Below are 20,964 nucleotides of genomic sequence, written 5' to 3'. Positions count from 1 at the left end.
AACTTGCCATGCAGTGTGAGCAGAGAACAGAACAGAGCAGAGACGCTACAACGCCTTCTCCCTGGCAATGCGCATGATTCTGCGGCTCTGTGCTCGCCACACTTCAACGCACCTTGAAATGGGCTCGCCTCCTTCGCGCCACGACGGACAGACTTTCGAGCCAATCGGCCCCCAGGCTTGCGAGCAGTGTCCAATGGGAGGGCGGCGGGGGCGGTCCCGGAGGCCCGGCCCTGGTAGGCTTCACCGTGGAGCTGGCTGCGCTCTGCCGGGGATAGTAGTGCAGGTGCCGCTGCGCCGGGGGCCGGGGAGGCTGCGCGCCGAGCCGAGCGTAGCCGGGGAGGGATGGAGAGCGGGCCGGCGGGGCTGCAGGAGCACCGGCGTGGGGCGTAGGCGGGCGCGAGCGGGCGTGAGCAGGCGCTCGGGCGCGAGAAGTGTGCGGGCGCAGGAGCACTTTGCGATAGGATGAGGCTCTTGGCTGGCGCGCGGTAGTACTATGATTTGGTATGTGGCCACTTTGATAGCAAGTGTGATCAGCACCCGAGGTCTTGCGGCTCAAGGTGAGTTGAAGTGCAGCGCCCCTCCTCTGGCCCTCCGCGGCGTCAGCCCTTTCTTCTTCGTTTCGGGCTCCCCGGCCCCGCTGAGCGTTGCGCCTTTCCGAGGGCGAGGCTCTGGTTCGGTTGAGGAGCGCTCCGGAGCACTGCGGGGAAGCGCTGTGGGCCGCGGGCCGGAGGGGCCGGGTGGGAAGGGGCCGGAATCCAAGGGCTGCCTGGCACTCGGGAAAAGATCTTGGGATCCGGGTCGACTTTGTCCACCTTCGGCCTCAGGGTTTCATACCGGCGTGCCGAGCCAGGTGCTCTTTGCCGGAGCAACCGCCTTCTCTAGCGCTGGGGAGTCGGCGGCTTTCCTAACTCTGGCTGCCGGGTAGTTTGTGGGTGTTTGGGTAGGCTGCAGCACGCACGAGCCCCGCGCAGCGCCACCGCTCCACAGTCCAGCCTTGGGACTCTCGGCACCCACGGCTAGCTAGCTACAGGGACTGGTTTTTCGACCCTGCGGGCGCCCCAACTCCAACTCGCATCCCTTCTGATCACACATCCTGGCAGCTAAGGATTGGATTCCCCTTGCGGGGCTGGGGGCGCAGGCAGCCCCGAAAGAGAAGAGCAGGTTAAACGAGAGAGTCTCTTGGCCGGCTCAGAGGAGTGTCCGCTTTTGCCTAGCCCTGCCAGGCGCCCGCGCCTGTCTTAGCCTCACCTGGGCCCTGGCCAGGCAAAAGTTCCCTAAGAGCGGGCCCCAGGCGTGCGGACTCCACGTCGCCCTCACCGGCTGTGAGGCAGAGCTGGCTGGGTGTGAGGGTGGCGGGGTAGGGGTCCCCACTGCCTCATCTCGGAGCGGAGGGAGGTTTCTCTTTTTCTGGTTTCCCTGTCTGAGCTGGGGAAGAGACAAGAGGGAAGCCAGCCACTTGGTTGATGCGTGCGTGAGCGCGCGCGCTTTTGCTTTGGAGACGGGCAAAGCGACCTACAAGCCTCTGGGTGGCACCCCAGGCTCTCGGCCCTTGTATGGAAGTAGGAGCGGAGCCCGGAGGGTGCGAGGACTCTGAGCTCACCGTTTTCACCACGCAGACACGACCCAGCTGCGGGCAAGTTCACAAAGCTGGGAGGAGAGGAGAGCGGGGAGAAAACCCGTCGGTGGGTGGAAGTCAGCAGGGAGGACCCGGCAAAGAGAGAACCCGCTCCCAGCCGCGCTAGGGTAGAGGGGGTTCGCTGGAGGCGCCTTTTACAGACAGGGTCCTCTCTTGTCTGAGGGTGTGTAGGGGGAGAAAGGAATGATTTGAGAAAGTTTCTAGAATGGAATGTCTTCCATGCTATTGGAGGAGGGGAGTGAGTCTGAAAACCGAACCAGAAGAAGGTGAAGGGAGGGTAATTTTGTTAAATGGTACGTTGCCTTGGATGGTTTAAAAACTCCATTTGTCAGGTGGGAAAACTGAGGCCAGGGAAATTCAGAAGCTTATGAAATGGGGGTAGGTGTGAGATCGGTCGAGTTGTGTGTGAGAAATTGTTCTTAGCTTCAGCCTCCTCCTTTCCCCTATTTCCTTGTAGTCTTCCAATGCCCTCGTCCTCCTCCCCTCCATTTTTTGGTACGTTCCTGCTATGGGACTGTCGCTGAAAGCACCAAAAGGAGCTGCTGGGATCTTTGAATAAAAAAGAGACACTGAAAGGAGGCTCTGAAATAGCTTCTAAACTGGAGAAGTCAGGGTGAGGGGAATGGACTTTGTGCAAGTTTAAGCATAGAATAAAGGCAAATGGCAGCAACACACAGAATGGCTAGACAGAAGGAAGGACTTCCAAACAACATTGAAGGTTATTGGGCATGAAGGTTATACCCTCTTTCTGGGTGGGGAGAGGTCCTTCTGTCTGGGATGGCTTGACATGCACCCTTGAGCCTGCCACCTCTGTTGGTCTTGGAGTCCTTTTAGCTTAAAAAGCCAATATATATGGTAGTTGAGGACCTAGGTATAGAGTCACATGATCTGGTTTCATATCTTGGCTCTGCCACTTGCTGGCCTTGTGACCTTGGATAAGTTGCTCAACCTTTTAAATGTCACTTGCCTCAATGGAAAAATTGGATTAACAGTATGAGATTGCAGGGTTTTTTGGTGAACATTAGTGCTGTAAAGAAATGAATGACTACCTGTTATATAGTAATTGCTCAATAAATGTGAATATTATTATTATTATTACATTCAGTATCTCTGGAGTTCCAGGCCCCTTCTCAGTTTCTTTCCCTTGGACCATTCAGGGCATTGGGAGCTGGAAGTGTGTTGAGGGAAGTTCAGAAGACTGCCTCTGTAGGAATCAAGTACCCTTTCACAGGCTGACCTTGCCTGGGCAGAACCCCTTTTTCCTCTGAATCCCAGGGAGGTATGCAGAGGGTGTGCAGACCTCAGGACTACTTGGAAATTCTTTGAAAGATCTGCAAAACTCAGAGTTTGTCAGTGGCCAGAGAGGCTTGTGGGAAGGATGCACAGGAGCCCAGGAGCCAAGCAGGTCCTAGCATCACAGACTCTGGGGGGAGGGGGAGGGGATCTGTGTGGCAGGGTTTTGGCTCATATGGGAAATACCAGTCACTGTTCAAAAGCTGGCTCTGTGTGACAGCTCAGCTCTTGTCTGACTGGCAGAGGTGACTTCTGAGGAGATTTCTGACAGGGAGGGACTTTCAGATGCCACCTTTAGGGTTTGGCCGAAGTAGGGGCTGCTTTAGCAGAGGGGTAAAAGGGAATGGGCCCCTAAGCCAGTGTCGGGTTGGGACAGTTAGGGATGGGCTTCCCATCTGACTTTGATCATGTGTGTCTGGGAGGTGATTGAGGTCAGTGGAGAGGTTGGGGAGGGTAGGGAGAAGATAGGCATCTGGAATCTGGAAGATGGCGATTGAAGCCTCAACATCCTGGACTGAGGAAACTTGGGGCAGGACCTTGGGCCATGCCTAGATGACTCTGGACCTCCCATAGGGGAGAAGAAGTCTGGACCTTTATTCCCAAGGCTGCCTCCTCCTGTCAACCACAGATTCTGTGGTTGGACTATCCCTGACTACAGCGTCCCCAAGTAAAGTGGGGTTCTGACTCAGATCCTACTGGTAGAGTGCCTGGCCTTAACTCTCCCTTCTTCCCTTTGCTGATGAAGATGAGAGGGAGGAGATTTAGACTAGGAGGCTGCTAGCAAGACCCCATGGGCAGTCCATCAGCAAAGGACTCTGCTCAGCAAGTAGCCAAGTGGTGTGTGTGTGTGTGTGTGTGTGTGTGTGTGTGTGTGCGCGCGCCTGTGTGTGTGCATCCCTCGCACACTCACCAGAGACAGGGGTGTGTCTGGCAGCACACACCCTGGGAGAAGCTGAGGAAGGGATGTGTTGGAAAGGGCATGGCAAAGGGGCAGTGGGAAGAATCAGCTTTCAGCTCTTGACCTGAGGCCCAACATGTGCCAGACTTGGAGTAGGCAGGTCCCAGAGCTCAGTGGTTTCATGTTTGTGGCTCTGAGACAGAAAGCTGGGATCTGGTTACCCAAGGAGTAGAGGCTGCCTAGCTGGGGAGATGCTGAAACTCAGCATCTCTCTGCTCCTCCCTCTTTCCTGGCTCCTGGCACTGCTCTTCTGATGCCTGCGTTTTCTCTCCCCTCTGCCCACCCCAGCCAGGGCGCGGCTCTCAGAGCCTGGCCTGCCGCTCTCTCTTCTCCCTTGGCCCTGTCTTTCTCAGGCCTGCTGGCTGCTTTCTTCTCTCTCCCAGCCTTCCTGTGTGCTGGCAGGGGGAGGGAAGTAAAGGCCGGGAGATATGTTCTATACAGGGCTAGGCCTGAGATTTAACGCACTTTTCTTCCCCTTGAAAGTCTCCTCTCTTCCTAGACACATCCTGTGACCTTCTCAGGCTGGGGCCCAGGGTTTCAGGGGGGCAGTTTTCTTCTGTCTGCTCCCTAGCATTGGTTAAGCAGCTTGTGTGAAGAGTGGATCTGAATTATGAAAATAGCTGTAATTGGTGTGAGCTGTCTGGAGATGTGTGCACATGCCTCTATGTGTGTGCATGTTTACATGTGTGTGTATGTATACATGCCTGTGCTTTTATGTGTGTGCATGTGTGTGCACACACCTGTGTGTGTGTGTGCACTTGAGTGTTTGCATGCATGTGTATAGAATGCAGGATGACAGGGGGACAGTTAGGCTCCAGGCACGAGGTGGGGAGTCACTCCCCTCCAAGTGCTATAGTTGGCAGCCAGACTGTACTCAGAGCAGATGCCTTACTTTCCTTATCCCCCTGCTCTGTACCTGAGTCTAGACAGCCCAGAAGTTTCCAAAGTTGGAGGCTTAGCCCAGGGACTGGATTGAAGGATGTCTGATGTCCCTGAGAGAAAGCCTAAATGGGGGACAAACCCAGACAGAGTTCCAGGGGACAAAAAATGGGCCTGTCTTGCTACAGTGGGCTTTGGCATCAGTTGCCTGTTAACCCAGTGCACTCTAGATAGAGTAGAGAAGGGGCTGGGTCCCTGGGGAGATGGGAGAGGGTGCTGGGACTGCAGAGGCAGCTTGTAGCCTGGCCCCCTCAGGGGCACTGCCCACGGGTGCCAGCGCGATCTGCCCGAGGCAGCTGACCTATTTTTCTTAGGAATCTTCCTGCTTTTCTGTTCTCTCTTGCGTGAATAAGCAGAAGACTGGTGAGCAGAGACAGGGCCTCTGTAAGGGTTTTGGAGAACAATTCCATGTGAGCCAAAGCTTTGAGGGAAGTGCCAACCAGCTTAACTGTCCTTCTGAGAAGAGAAGGGACTGGGATAGTCCCCTCTGCCTGTCATTGTATCTTCAGCCCTCCCTCCCCTCCACATTTCCCCTTACCTCCCTCCTGGTCACAGGCACCCACCAGGAAGGTCTGTGGCAGACAGCTTGCACACAGGCCTGCCTTCACAAATTGTATAAGGTGAGCCATTGTCCTTATTTTCTGGCTTCAGAGTAGGGAATGCTGACACCTTACTGTAAGTAAATATGGAGCTTCAATTTCCCCCTTTCTTTCTTATCTTGTCTTCCTTGAGGAGAGGAGGGTGGCCTAGTGGCAGGCAGAGCCCCTGGTGCCCTCACCTGGCTGGGCTGACCTGCCTGTTTGCTCTGGAACACATGTGTGCACATGGCCACGTGTGAGTGTGCAGGGTGCAGGCCTCCACCCAGGTGGCAGGGGTGGGGTGTGGCTTTGCCTTTCTGCTGAGGAGCCATTAAAGGAGCAGAGTGGAGGTTGAATTACTGACTGCTTCCTGTCAGTGGCTCATGGGGAAAAGGCTCTTGGAAATACAATCTAGCTGAGAGCAAATTAAAGTTGCTAATAGCATCACTGCCTCATGGGCTTCGAGGGGAGCCCAGCCAAGAGGGTTAGGAAGGAGTCACCTACAGGAGGAAGGAGGCCTGCAGTTCCTGCCCCTCCCTCCTCCATGCCTTGCTGTTTGGAAGATGGGAGGGTTTGCTGGCTAGGGCTGGTCTGGGCTCACCTGACCTCTGACTTCCCACCCTGAGAGGTTTAATGGGGAGTGGGGGCCAGAAGGGCTGGGAGGACACTGATGGAGACCATGGAAGGTAGGGACATTTCTGAGAACCTGCTTAGGCTGGGTGTGGGGGCTCTTGATGGAGGCAGAATGATGGCCAGATGACTTCTAGCCCACCTGCCTTCTGGAAAGAACAAGGACATGACCAGATGTTTTGGACACAGGCCTCTTGTCTATCTCATATTTGTAGAGTGTTCTTTGCTTTGGGCAATAGGGATTCTGTTCTCTGCTTTTCTCATGCCATCCCTCTGGGTGTGTACCTCTGTGGGAGGCTCCTTGGGAGCCTGAGTCCCCGGCTTCCTGGAATCTCCTGGAGCCTTCTGGCTTGTTGGGGAGGAGTGATTGGGGGACTATTGGGGGCTGTGCCTTTTTTGGACTAGCAGGGATTATTTTTAGGCTGGCAGATGGAGGTGGCGGTGGCTGTCGCTGGTATTATTAGACAACAGGCCTGTGGTTTGGGAGTCTGGTGCCCAGAGGATGAGGGGGCTGGGGACAAAGAGGCGGGTGGGGGGGGGGGAGGAGGGGGTGGAGGAGCAGGAGGAAGAAGGGGAGGAGGAGGAGGAAGAGGAGGAGGAGGCAGCAGCAGCGGCTTCAGTAAGGATTTGTACTCATGAATGAAGGAGGCTGGTCCTCACCCGGTGGTCTTCCCTAATGGTAGCCACTGCCGGACGTAGCCAGAGGTGCTGAGTAGTGCTGAGCCCAGAGCCAGCCAGAGAGCACCAGCTGCATTCTGAAACAGACCCACCTTGTCATCCTTTTCTGGTCTTGGGCTGCATAGGTCTGGCTGTTGGAACCTAAGCAGAATGTATAGTGGAGAAGGTCTGCCCTCTGACTCAGGGAGGAAAGTGTCTGGGATGTCTGGGATGGAATGTGGGAGAGGCTGTGGTGCCTGGGCCTGTGGTTGGTCAGGATATTGTCAATGAGTGTGGGCAAAGAGGAGGAGGAGACACAGCAGCTGGAGCTTGACTCCCCTACTTGTACCTGAGTGACTTGGCTGAGCCAGGTAGCCTCCCAGTTTGCTCATTTGTGAAAATGAGCTGGTAGTATTTCTATCAGGTGGGCATTGTGAGCATTAAGTGAAATTTGTGTTACACGCCAGGCACAGAGCCTGGTATGTGGTAGGTATTTAGAAGAAGTTTGGTTGCTTGACAGCTGAAGCTCTCCCTGCCCTGGCTCCTAGAACTTCTTAGGCATTTAGTGTTTCTCATTCTCAGGTACCCTTCCTCCGCCAGCCCTGCTCTGGTGGAAGAGCCCCAGGCTGTAAGTGTGGGACACAAGGGCTGTGCCAGAGCCTGGCTCCTCATGGTTCTATGTCCACAGGGGATCCAATGGCAACCTGGACTTGGCTGCCTGCTGGGCACCACCTGGCCTAGAGAGCAGGAGACCTGTACCCTATGGGCTTCCTGAAAGGTCAGCCAGACTGCAGGGGCTACCTCATCTTCCTTTGTTCTCCTGCTTTCTCTACCCTATCCTGGGAAAACAACTCCAAAGTGGGCTGGGCAGAGCTCCAAGATGCAGATTTGCTCGGCTTAGGGTATTGCTGTTTCTTGCCTTCTCTAAAACAGGTATGTGGAATCCAGGGCACCTCATGGGCTCCTACCACCCTCACTCCTGCAGATGCCAGTTTCCCCTCTGAGGTTGTTGCCACACCTCTTTGAGCTGCTGTAGGCTTCTTTGGTGGGGAAGGGGCCTGGGGGTGTCTCTGCCTCTTGCAGCCCCTCCTCACTTCAGGTCACTCTCGATCCTTTCCTTCTCCTCCTCTTGCCCCCCTGCCCACTGGCAGTTGTTCCAGTCAATCTGCTGGGGAGAAGCCCACTTGCTTCTTGAACGAATAGCCTCTGCTCTGTCTTCCTGATTCTGGGCTCCTATGAAGGCCTATGTCTTTGGGTCCTCTGTGCCCCAGAGTTCTCTTTCTTGCTGTGGGCTGGGCTCTTCCTGTGTCAGGTTTGCACTGTGTCTGTCTCTGTGTCTCTCTCCTTCCTGGTTTCTTGAGTCTCTTTCAAAGTCTTCAATTTGGGTTTGGTGTCCTAGGTGAGAGTTTCTCCTCCATCAAGCACCCCTTCCCTATTTACTGCCACCCTGTTTACTTTTGTTTCATGCTTTGAGCTTTTCTAGAGAAAGTGTCTTATTAGACATGCTTTGGCTCAGGAAGGATCAGGCTTAGGAAGAAGTGCTTGTAGGTGATGGAGTGAGAGTGGTGTGTGTGTGTGTGTGTGTGTGTGTGTGTGTGTGTGTGTGTGTATGTGTATGTATGTGTGTTGAGGAGTTGAGGAAGGTGATAAATACTTCAGGGTTCAGAAAACCAAATGGGTTGAACCAAGTGCAGAGGCTGGGCCAGGAGCTCCCACGCCTCTGCTTTCTTCTTGGGAAACTCCATCTCTTTCTGCCTTGCTTATCATATTTGGGATGCTTATCTCACTGAGTCCTCTCTCCAGCTGCTTGTCCCTGGTTGAAAGGGTCCTTGTGCAGAGATGAGGGATGGGGCTGACTGGCTTGGGGGTGGGCCTTGGGTTGGGTGCTCAGTCCTGAGCCCAGGGGCTGGCTGGGGGTGGAAGTGGAAACCTGGAGCCAGCCCCAGTGCTGGGGGAGGTGTGAATGAGGCTGCCTCATTGCCAGGAGGTGAGAATGAGGCAGCACTGAGCAGGAGGCACTGTGGGAACCCATTTTGGAGCCAACCTACCTCCTGGCATTGCTCTCCAGAGCCTTCAACCCCAGTAGCCATGGTGCTACAGAGCCGAGCTTCACTGCTAAAAGTGGGCAACCACCTGCTCAGCAGAGCTGGTCATTTTCTTTGCCCCTCTGCCTCTTGCCTTAGGCTCTAGGGGCCAAAGCCCTGGGAAGGGGCCCCCTTCTGTGGACAGCCTCTGTCCTGCACACCAGGTAACTAGGCCCTGGAATACCTCCTTCCTCTTCTCCCAGGCTCCTGTATTTCCTCCTTTAACCTCCTGGAAAGTCTGTGCTATACACACACAGTCACAAACGTATACACACTCACACATGCAGCATCCCCCCCCCCACTCATCCTTGTCCGTTTGCTAAGAGCTAGTCACATGCACACAGGCATGTATCCACACATACATCCTTTTGCCAAGAGCAGCCTCATATACACACATTCACATATGCATACACACATTGCTCCCCCTGTTCACACATGGTGCCCACTGTTTGCCCATTCTTTCTGGGTCCAGGATCAGCCTTTGTGCCCCTGGAGGCTAGGAGGCAGGCTCTGTCCTTATCCAGGTGCCTCTGGGGCTGTGGGGGAGGTGCCTGCTGCAGCTGGGCCTTCTTGGAGCTTTCCCTGAGGGGTTGGAATTCAAACCTAGCCTGAAGCAAGGTTGGGGGTGGGGGTATTGGGAAACCTGCTGGGGCCTCTGGCAGGTGAGTGCAACACTCTGCTCTGCTCCAAAAATACTCTGTGATCTTAGCTCTTTCTCTAGAAAACAGTGATGTCACCAGTAGCCAATCAGCTTCTAGAAGGGCTTGCCTCCTCCTCCTTCCGCAACTTAGGGAGGAGAGGGAGAGGGGGATGGGGGAGGGAGAGAAGGAGAGACACAGATGAACAGCGAACATGCAGACAGACACAGAAAGACGCAAACACAGAAACATAAGCACATAGAGGTACCTCCACACAGAAAAGCAGGCAGAATCCCTTCTCAGTGCATAGGTGAAAAGAAATCCACATATTTTCCCCAATACACACACACACACACACACACACACACACACACACACAGACAAACCAAGAAAGACAAGTAGAAGTATCCTCATAGAGGGAGAGCTAAAGAGGAAGAGACAGAGACAGAGAGACTTGAAGATTTGAGATGGAACAGCACAGAGACACATGAAGAAGAAGTAGGAGAGTGACTTCTGTCTCAGAACCAGAAGACAGAATCAGAGAGAGACAGACACATAGAAAGAGCCAAAGACACAGAGACATGAAGCAAAGAGAGAGATGAGATAAGGAGACAGGCAGTAGCACACAGGGGTCAGAGATGCAGTAAGAGTCAGATACAGAAGCACCATGACAGGCAGACAGACAGACACGCTGTTCTTTTGGGCATCCTTTCTGTGTTGGGAGGGTCCATCAGCTCTTGGCTTTGCACTGCTAGTAGAGCAGCTGCTGTCCTTGGTGCTGCCTGGAGTGGCCCAGCAGGGACTGGGAGGGGAGGTGAGTTTGGATGGGGAGAGCCGGGGAGGTCTCCTCTGTAATTGTGTTGGGAGTGTGAGGGAAGCCAGGAAGAAGAGGCTTCTCCAGGCTGTCCCTTTCACTGGGAAGCAAGCTCGACAAGGTGACTTTGTGGGCACGGAGGCTTCATGCGGGAGGGAGCAGTTTCAGGCTGGAGGTGGGGGTGGCATGCCTCCTGTAGGGGCTCATGAACAGGCTGACCAGTGAGAGAAGCAGTGCCTGAGTTAGCCTGTCCTCTGTGTCCTCCAGCTTTTGGGTGGGGATGGGTCTCTCTCCACTTTGCCCTCCTGCTGCCAAGAGGATAGGCGCACCCTATCCAGCCATATGTTTTATCATCTACTAAAGGTGGGGTGATTTCTCCTTAGCTGGCTGAACTTAGCAGCTCCAGGATCCTTGCTCTGCCCCCAGCATACTGCTATCCTAATGGTGATGTCTTGGGCTTGGAATTTGGAGGGCTGGAGGACCCTTCTGTTCCCCTCTTTGTAGCAGGTGCGGTGGGGCGTGGGAGGGAGGAGCCTGGAGAGGCTAGTCAGGCCTGTGGGGTTTTCCCTCTGGTGTTGCCATGAGCAGCCTCTGCTCAGCTTGTTAGGGATTCCCCTGCTCCTGTATGGAGTACTCTTGTTTTGTGCTGTGAACATCAGGCTGAGCTGGGGGTGGGGCGTAGGAGGAGGCTGGCTCTGCAGCTCCTACCAGGCTCTGGTGGGAAGCATCCTGCACAGGAAGAGATTCCATGTTTATCCTCTGCTACAGCAGGCTTCTGTAATCCAGGCTGCAGGTCTCCACAGAGAGGCTGAGGCCCCTTTACTTTCTCAGTAGCCAGACTCCTTAGGACTGTTGGGAGTTCAAAGGAGGAGGATATGGTCATGGATCTGCTCTTTGGGATTGGGGAGGGAAGGTTTGGCATGCAGGACTGGAAAGAACTGCTTCTCTCTCCTCTTCTGCTCCCCTTCCTACCTGTCTCAGGTTCATGGATAGCTGGGGCCCTCAGAGCTGTGGGAGGTATGAGCAGAGAGGGGATTAAGGGGGTTAAAAATGTATTGGGGACCTTCTGGGAAGTGACTGGACTACTTTTCAGGAGGAGGGCTGGGGTGGGCCGCTTGCCTTGGGGAGGAAGTGGGAATGCAGAGGTCCCTAGACATGGGCAAGGGGCTGCCTCTTGGGCTGCTGGGGCAGGATCTCCTTGTCATTTCCCTTTGTGCATCCCAACTTTGCTGACCCATTAGCTGCCCACGGCCTTCGAGAGGAGCCTGAGTTTGTTACTGCGAGAGCCGGTGAGGGCGTGGTCCTGCGATGCGATGTGATTCACCCAGTGACGGGACAGCCCCCACCCTATGTCGTGGAGTGGTTCAAGTTTGGGGTGCCCATCCCTATCTTCATCAAGTTTGGCTACTATCCCCCTCATGTGGACCCTGAGTATGCAGGTAAGTTCTGGGCTGCACGGGGCTGCTTGTTTCCTCTCCTGGTTTTTGCTCTCAGTGGTTATGGTCATGACACTCTTCCTCCTGCCTTTCTATTGCTTCTTATCTTTCTGACTGGTCTGTTATCTTTTCTCCATAGTCTCTGCCTCTTTCTTCCCATCGTTTGCACTTTGGTAGGTTTTAATTAAGTGGTGGGGAGGAGAGGGAAGAGGAGGTGGTGCAGACACAAAGCATCACTGCACAGCTATGGATGTGTAGGAGCAGAGGCAGGAGTAAGGACAGGGAAGCCTAGAGAGCCCACCATGCAGGGGAGGAGAGCTGGGCAGAAGGGGAGCTCTGCGCAGAAAGAAGCTGAGTCAGAGCCCTGCTGCCTTTGGCCAGGTGTGCTGGTGGCACTGTAGACTTTGTTCTGTCTGCCTTTGCCCACTCCCTCCCTCTAGCTCTGAAGTTGGGGCCTCATCTCATCCATGAGCAGTGGAAGTAAATGTCTGAGGCTGGTCCGGGCAGTGCTGTGGCTGTAGCTTGCACCTGCTGTCTGCCTCCTCTGCTGCTCCAGCCTCTCTCCTCCTGGTCCCCTCGGTGTCTTGCTCTGTGGTTCCACCTGCCAGAAGGGGCCTCACTGTGAGTCACTGCCAGTGCCTGTCTGCCAGCCTGCCAGGGAGGAGAGCATGGGACATGCATGCGTGTAGGAGTGTGTGCACGCGCGTGTGCATATGTGTGCTGGAATTTTAATGGAAGACAGGAAGCTGGCAGGACTTTGAGTTCAGACTTCTGAGGTCTGATTTGCATCTCTCAGAAAGCTTCCATTTATCTCTCTCTCTCACTCTGTTTTTGGCCATTTGATGCTCTGGTTTTTAGGCAGATTGCCAGTGTTGAGACAGGATGAAAACTGAGAAGGTGGTGACATGGCATTGAGGGCTGGGCTGAGGTGGTGGGTGAGGGGAAGGTGGACCCTGAAGGCTGCTTTGTATCCTCATTTTAGACTCCCATTCTGCTTGCTCCTGCCGCAGTTCTTACCATCTCACCACCATGAGTGAGACAAAGATGGCCTCCTAATGGGGAGGAGGATGGAGTTAAGGAGGGTAGCTGGGGGGCCTTTGCTCTGCTTGCCAGCCCTGTCCTCATTCTTGGGCTTATGGGCTCTGGCGTCTTAGCTCTTGGGGACACTGGGTTCTGGCTAGATGTGCAGTGTCTCAGGCATGGACAGCAGCACCTGGAGGGGACCTCTCCACCCTGGTCCCTGGCCTGCCTTTCCTCTGCTTTACCATAGGGAAGACAGGCAGAGAGATGCGGGTGGTGGGGACCCAGGTGGGAGAAGGATGTCACTCAGCCTGAATTGAGGTTTAGGGCCTGCTCTAGAGTCCCATACCTCACCTGCTTCTATTTGCACCTTTGCTTCCCTCCCTCGCCCCCTCCCACTCTCTTTCTTCAGCTCTGCATCCCCCATGCCTTTCCTTTATCCCAAGAGATCTCCAAAAGAATAGGAGTATTCTGAGGGACTGAGGTTCTTCCCAGGGCCAAACCCAGAGTTACAGTTGCAGCGGGGCTAGGCCAGCCGAGACCAGGAGAGTGGCTCCATGGCAAGGCTGCGTGCCTTTTCCTTTCAGCCTACTGCCTGGGATTGGTGCGAGGTGTTATTTTGGGGTCCTATCATGGGAAATGGTTTGAAGGTTACAATGGGTCCTCTGCCTTTGGCAGGTGTCACACCGCTAGCCTCACCCTGATGGCCTCCTGGGCTTTTGTCCACTTTCTTCCTGCAGGCCGGGCAAGTCTTCATGATAAAGCATCCCTGCGACTGGAGCAGGTTCGCTCTGAGGACCAGGGCTGGTACGAATGCAAAGTGCTCATGCTGGACCAACAATATGACACCTTTCACAATGGTAGCTGGGTCCACCTTACCATCAACGGTGTGTATGGGCCTCATTCCTGGGGCTGGGCAGGTGGGGGATGACCCAGAAGACTGCTCTCTGAGGACCTGCTTTAGGCGAAGCCACTATTCCTGCCCCAAATCTCTGCCACAAAGAGGAGCCTCATCAGGGCTGGGCCCCATTGCATTAATAGCTCTCACCTCCTACACCCCTTCAGTTGTCTTCCTAGAGCCTTGGGTTAACAGAGGTGCATAGGAGGAGCAGCTCCCTGAGCACGAAGTGGGGTTTGCTGTGGGTGGTGGAGTCAGAGTTCCTCAGAGGGAGGTAGGTAGCTGGTTCTTGGAACCAGGAGGTTTAAGGCTTTGTCGAAGCCCAGTTTATAGCCTCTGGCACCATTTCCCAGCCTTGGGAAGACGCTGCTAGTCCAAATAATGCCTTCTTGCTCTAGTGGGATTTCTGGAGCCCCACCATAACCATTTTCCTTTTTAGGTTAATATCTTGGTTCCTTGTTAAATATGTTCATTTGAGTGATATGTAATGAGTGTCTGTTATGTGCCTAGCCTTGCACTAGGGGAAGAGAAATGATGGTGAGCCAACCCAGACATGGTCCCTTCTTGTGCTGGGTTTACTGTCTAAGAAAATGTAAGAATCCTGTGAAGAGTAACCGTTTTATTTATTTATTTATTTATTTATTTATTTATTTATTTATTAAAAAAATTTTTTTTTTTCAACGTTTATTTATTTTTGGGACAGAGAGAGACAGAGTATGAACAGGGGAGGGGCAGAGAGAGAGGGAGACACAGAATCGGACGCAGGCTCCAGGCTCTGAGCCATCAGCCCAGAGCCCGATGCGGGGCTCGAACTCACGGACCGCGAGATGGTGACCTGGCTGAAGTCGGACGCTTAACCGACTGCGCCACCCAGGCACCCCAGTGAAGAGTAACCGTTTTAAAGGCTATCAGTTATTATAGTTCAGTTAAGTTAACTGCTATGTGTTGATGCTTTTCAAGTGTTTGGGAAAAGGCAACGAAGCCCTTTGCAGAGGCCCAAGTGAGTTAGTTGAGTTCCCAGTGCTGGTGCAGGTTGGGGGCCTGATTCTAAGGCTGTGACCACACCAGGGGTTGGGCCCTCTGCGTGCATTCCACAAGAGAGTCTCTCTTATGTCCCTGGGAGTCCTTACTTGGGAGGAGATAATCTAGAGGAGCCAGGAGAAGCTGGAACTGTGGAGAAAAATCTGGAGAAGTGGCATATATGCTTTGGATGTGCCACACAGAGCTTGGGTCCTTGTGGTTTTGATATCTGTGACTATAGATGCTGTGGTTGGGAGAGAGAAATTGATGTTGTTCCTGGCTTGGAAGTTTCTCATAGTATTGATCTGCTCTGAAGGATTGCTCTCTCTGCCCTACCTTGTGGGTTGGGTCATTCCTCCCAAGGGGGGCAGGCCATGTTCCTTGGCTTGAGAACCTCTCCAGGGTCCTGAAAGAACAGATTATTTTAGCCAGGGCACTGTTATCTGAGAAGAGCAGACTTAGCGATGGTGGTCCTAGAACAGTGTTGGTCTAGGCTGCCCAACCCATTAGATATAGTTGGCTCCTGTCAGTCAGTCCCAAGAGACTGATTGGAGGCTTACTTTAAGTCTTGGGTGGGCTGTCCCCACCACATAGCAAGCTTTTGAGTCACCTCCTTTTGATGGCAGCTGTTGTGTGTGCCGAGAATGAAAACTCATCTTAATATTAGCCCAAGCAAAACATAATTAGGAAGGTAAATCTGCCGCGAAAAGCTTCGCTGATTGAACACCGAGCCAAGAGTCCCTACGTTGCTTTCTTTCTCTCTTATGCCCTTTCTAAACTGGGCTGTAATCTCCAAGAACCACCTTGTTTTCCCTTCATGTCCTCCTGGCAGCGCCCACTTCAGTGACCTGAGACATCAGGTGTTCAGTAGGCACTCACGTGACAGGAAGGTAGAATTTAATTGAAGATTGTGTGTTGTATGACATCTCTATATTAGTTTGTATGAGTGGGAATTGGTTCTGTGAGAATTCACAATGACTTAGAGTGGAATAAGCATGGGAGAAGGCCTTGAAAAGGTTTGGTTTATTTCATGCATTCAGTAGCTGTAAGATCCCAGGCAACTCTCTGGGCATCAACTCCCTCAGTTACCAAAACCAATGCCTGTTTGCAGAGCTGTTGTGAAGATCAGATGAAATGCTGTGTAAGAAAGTGTCCTGCACAGTGTCTGTGACATTAATTACATGTGGGTCAGATGCTGGCCATTCTCTTTCTCAAGAGAGAAAAAAAGATGAAATCAAATGAAATAGTAGTGGCAGGGAGGTGGTATATAGGAAGGTCCTCAGACTGGAAGGTGCAGAGGACTGTAGTAGTTTGAAAGTTCTTGTAAACTCACCAATAATTATCCATTCATAACACATCTTGAGTCTTGGCTTTTAGTATTTACATGAGTAACCTGTATATCCTGGGCCTGGAGATCAGGCTGGAGTGCTTTTTGTAGATTTTGTAAATAAAGGGAAGTAACACACACACACACACACACACACACACACACACACACATCTTGGATGTTTGCTCTGTGGCAGGCTCTGGGGACACAGCAATGGGCCCAATCCAGACTCAGCTTTAAGGAAACTTCCAGAGGCAGTAAGTCCAGAGAAAATTGCAATATGGGCTTTGGGAGAACAAAGGAGGGAGAACTTCTTTGAGGGAAGGACTCCTGTGCAGAGACCCAACTAGGGAGGAGGAGTTAGCCGGGTGCAGGGGTATTCCATGCAGAGGGAACAGCATGCCCAGATGCCCAGATGGAGAGTCAGTGCATTCATAGAGGTTGTTTATAGAAAGTGTTGGCCAGAAAAGCTAAGAATGTTCCCTCATCTGCTCCAGGGTTTAAACCGGGGCTTTGCCCTTACCAAGGAGCCTGCCTCCCAAGTGGGTAGATTAGAGCAGACACATTTGAAGGTGAGAGAGCTGTCTCCCTTTATTCCCTCCTCCTTTCACCCCCAGTTCTGAGGTTCCTTCCAGCATAAATATTTCCATTATGGAAGGAAAGAGTCTGGAGTGCCAGCATTCCATTGCTTCCAAACTAGAATGTTTAGTGTCAGGCATTTTCTGACAGAGATCACCTTTGGAAAATGAAAGGCCAGTGAAAAATTAGAATTATAAATGGTCTCAATCTCCTTTTGTGTTTTCTTAAAGACCAGTTGGGTGGAAACAAACCCAATTATTCCTTTATCACATAAAATATCCAAAAAGCCCAAGCCAAGTCTTGCTTTACATTGGTGAATTACTTGGAGGAGAGGCCAGTCTATTTCTAACCTGCACTATTAATTATAGAGCACTTGTAAAAAAGAATTAAGCCTAGAAATGCAGCTGGCAAGCTAACACCTAATTCTGTAAATAATTGAGAGTCAAACCATTGTTTTCCTGAAAACTCGAGATTGTTCAAAGTACTTTCCTGATTAGCACCTAAATAATAAAGTAATTATGTAATTAGTAATTAATTTGTCACTTCAGGACGTAATTTAATTTATTATCTTTTCTTTTAAGCTTGACACCAGAGGTAATGAGGCTGTGGCTATATTTCCAGGGACAGGCTTGGCAAGAGGGGCTCTGTTGGAGATGAGCACACATTCCAGGGCAGCACAGGAGGCCTGGAAGCTAGGATTCCAGAATCCCTTTATAAGGATTTGGGATGGTTTTTGCCATCATTTTTATTATATTAGATGCTGGATGAGTATTGATGTGCTTGAAGTTGTCCATTGTGTGTGTTTTGTGTGTGATGAACTATGCTTCTTAATTCACTCAGTATTCACTCTCCAAGTGCCCTCTGTGTGCCTACACTGAGTTAAGGGCTTTAGAAATGATTGAAGAAAGTGGTGTTGCCATGGTCTTGTTCCTAGGAAGTTTTATGTGTTTGAATTTGTGTTGGTCTGTAGGTGTGTGTATGTATGTACATTTAATTCATTCATCCATTCAGCAGACATTCGTTGAGTGCTCTGTTACAAGCTAGGAACTGTGCTAAAAGCCAGGCATGCAGTGTGATTTACTGAAAAGATCTTGTTCTCAGGGAGAGTCAGTGATCAGTACTTTAAAGAAAATAAAATAGTCTAAGGGGGTAGAGAATGTTAGAAGTGCTATCTTAGATGGGCTGACCACTTAAGGCAGAGATAGCATTTTAGCGAAGATTTGCATGAACCAAAGGAGTGAGGTCTGGGTACAGAGAGGGCAGCAAATGCAAAGGCCCTGAGATCGGACATTCTTAGCACATTTGAGAAAGACAAAGATGGCCAGGGTGGCTAGAGCACAGTGAAGGGGTATATGGTAGCAGACGAGGTTGGCAGAGGAGGGGGCAGACAGTACCAAACCTCAAAGCACTCTTACTGGTTCTCGGGGCAACGCTGTCTGGAGAGGTGACACCTATCTCAAAGCTTCTCTCTCTCTTTTTAAAATCTTTATTTTAGTTTTGAGAGAGAGTGTGAGCCAGGGAGGGGCAGGGAGAGAGGGGGACAGAGGATCTGAAGCAGGCTCCAGGCTGACAGCAGTGAGCCCAATGTAGGGCTTGAACTCACAAACTGTGAGATCATGACCTGAGCTGAAGTTGGACACTCAACTGTGTGAGCCACCCAGGCGCCCCTCAAAGCTTCTCATTGATGCCTCAGATGTTTCTGGGGAGATGACAATGATGATAGTCATGGCAAAATAACCAACATTTCACACGTATCTACATTCACAAGATCCCTTTCACAAACTGTATCTCACTTATTCCTCACCTCAATACTGGAGGGGGCCAGATTTGGGTAAAGCCCAGAGAGGCTGAGTAACTTGTCCAGGGTTACCCAACTAGTGGCAGGCTGCACTGTAACTTGGTCTTTGGGTACCTTGAGATGAGCTAAAAATGTCCTGCCTCAGCCAGGCATTGTGAACCCTAGGACTCAAGGTTAAAAGTGGGGCCCCTCCTTGTCACTTCAAAAGCAATGAAAGTCCAAGAGGTTAAGAGTGATCTGATTGCTTCTACAAGCAGCTCAGACTGATGAGACTGAGTCTCTGAACAGTTGATTATCCAAACAGGATGGATATTGGTCAAAACTACAATCAATGCAGGTGGTAGTGTGGGTATAACCTGGCATAATCAGAAGAAAATTAAAAAAGGAGTAGCCTGCAGAGTGGGCTGTCTTTCTGTCTGGATGCCAGAAAAGGAAGAAGGTGGAAAATTTTCTCTGCCTAATCTGGAAGAGTAAGATTCCTTGTCACCATGGCCTGTGGTCTGTAGTAGGCCTAGATGGAGCTCAGGTGGGAGACATCCTGGAAATATGGGGCCTGACTGGGCTGGGGTTAAGGAAGTTGGAGTATCAGGGATGATCTTTAGGTGAAAGACTGGAGTGGGGGGTGATGGAACAGTCTGGAGCTAGTAGCAAGTGTGTGCTCTGCAAGTCATGGGAGCTGTGCTGTTTATCGCTTTGTCCTTAGTGCTGAGCATGGTGGCCTCCTTGTAGGTGCTCAGCAAATATTTGTTTATTGGGAATTAGCCAAGCACAATGGGAGAATATTAGAATTTGCACCCAGCCAGACTGACTTTGAATTTCAGGTCTCCTCTTCTCCTGTAAGACTCAGGCTCAGAGGATTTTACTTGTGTCCCCCTTCCTTCCTTTATCCTAGCACCTCGCGGAAGGTTAAGTATGAACACAATGGCCATGGTGCCTGGTGTGGGTGGGCACTGCATGCAGGGCGGCAGCCTGGCTAATCCCACCCTGCATCTCTCTGCAGCTCCTCCCACCTTTACGGAAACACCCCCCCAGTACATCGAGGCCAAGGAGGGCGGCAGTGTTACCATGACCTGCACAGCTTTTGGGAACCCCAAGCCCATTGTCACCTGGCTGAAGGAGGGGACACTCCTAGGTGCTAGTGGGAAATACCAGGTAAGTGTGGTTCTCCATTGGAGCTGCTGCACTTCTCCTTGCTTGCCCTTCCTTTGCCTCCTCCCTCTCCAAGGTGGTCTCCTGCTTCATGTGACCAGTAACATTGCACAGCAGGCAGCCTTGTTGGTGTCTGTGGTTGAAAGGAGATGAACGGAGTGCCTGGCTCCATATCCCCCTAGTGCATGAGCCCTGAGGCTATCTTTGCCTGAGGAGATAGCCCCTGGTGGGGCCCCAGTGTGGGTGCTGAGTTCCATCTCTCTTTGGCCCCAGGTGAGTGATGGCAGCCTGACGGTGACATCGGTCAGTAGGGAGGACAGAGGTGCCTACACCTGTCGCGCATACAGCATCCAGGGGGAGGCTGTTCATACCACTCACCTGCTTGTCCAAGGTAAGAGAGATTTCTCTGGCTTCTTCATGCCTCAGACCTTTTACAGGGACTTCCATCCCATCTGAGCTGCAGAGGGGTTTGCCCAGGGCACGACTGGCACAGCTGAGGTAGGTAGAGAGATGGGCAGCTCATGAGGAGTGGGGTTGGGCTCCCCCTGAGCATTGTGTAGTTCATAGCCCGAGTGCCCATGGTGGCCTGTTGTGGCCATCACACGGGATGACAGGAGGCACCATGTTGATGGTTACTCTGTCTGAGTAGTGTCCTGCTGTACCTCCATCTTCCCCAGGGGAGACCTCCCTTAGGTTTCTACCCCGTTAGTGACGGCTTCAATAAATAAAGATAGGAATTCAATCCAAGCCTCAGACATTTAAAATAACACTGAGGGCATTTGGCAAAGCTGGGGTCTGCATGGTCAGCACTGGGAAATGCCAGTTTTCCCTGCCTGGGGCCCCAGTGTGCCCCAGAAGGACTAGCGTCAGGATGGCAGAATCTCTTTGTACTGAGCCCATCCACCCTCTTTGCCTCCCACCTGCTGCGTGCTGAAGGAGCAGGAGAGAGCTAGTGGTGGCTGTCTGGGCTGCCAGGGCTGCTGAGACACATGTTCTTTCTGCCTTCTTCTGACTTGGAGTGTTGCAGCATGGGCCAGAGGTCCCTCTGTAGATTGGAGAAGAGCTGCCCACTCTCAGGAGAGAGCCAAGTGGCAGCTGTGGCCTATCTGGAAAGCTAGCACCAGGGAGTTCTGGGATTTCACTCTCTGTTTACTCTGCTATCCCCCTGCCTCCTCTCCCCAAATCTGCCCTCTTGACCTCTGGCTGATAAGCAGCACAAGCCTTTTAACTCCTTTAGAAGCAAGATTATTCCTTGCTCTGGATTGAAAAGAGTGGCCTTTGTCCCTCATGATGTCCCCTGCTCAGGTTCTGCTGGAGAGAAGGATGAGCAGGAAGGGGTATGTATGTCTATGTGTCTAGGGGTGAGATGGCTGGTTTGGGGAGCTTGTGCATGGAGGCAGGGTGCAGGTATACACCAACAAGGGTGTCCTGCAGCTGGCTCAGGGGGCTGGGGCTCACTGTGGTCACACCCCTGGACTTTTTGCACCTCTGGGACCTGTAAGGAGAGTAA

At 52.3% G+C, this 20,964-nt stretch overlaps 1 protein-coding gene across 1 annotated transcript in view; it reads left to right on the top strand.

Annotated features, from left to right (window-relative positions):
• Nucleotides 1-493: 493 nt before the first annotated feature.
• IGSF9B (immunoglobulin superfamily member 9B) overlaps nt 494-20,964 on the top strand; it is a 47,262-nt gene continuing 26,791 nt past the window's right edge. The window contains exons 1-5 of the mRNA XM_047070018.1: nt 494-557; nt 11,469-11,666; nt 13,424-13,570; nt 19,306-19,457; nt 19,728-19,845. Of these exons, the coding sequence (XP_046925974.1) occupies nt 494-557; nt 11,469-11,666; nt 13,424-13,570; nt 19,306-19,457; nt 19,728-19,845 (679 nt within the window). The remainder of the gene's footprint in view (nt 558-11,468; nt 11,667-13,423; nt 13,571-19,305; nt 19,458-19,727; nt 19,846-20,964) is intronic.

Source organism: Lynx rufus, unplaced genomic scaffold (genome assembly GCF_022079265.1).
Source record: "Lynx rufus isolate CCGP_SWC_20201006 ecotype Redwood Valley unplaced genomic scaffold, mLynRuf1.p SCAF_9, whole genome shotgun sequence".
NCBI classification, from domain to species: Eukaryota; Metazoa; Chordata; class Mammalia; order Carnivora; family Felidae; genus Lynx; species Lynx rufus.
This window is presented reverse-complemented; position numbering and strand designations above follow the sequence as displayed.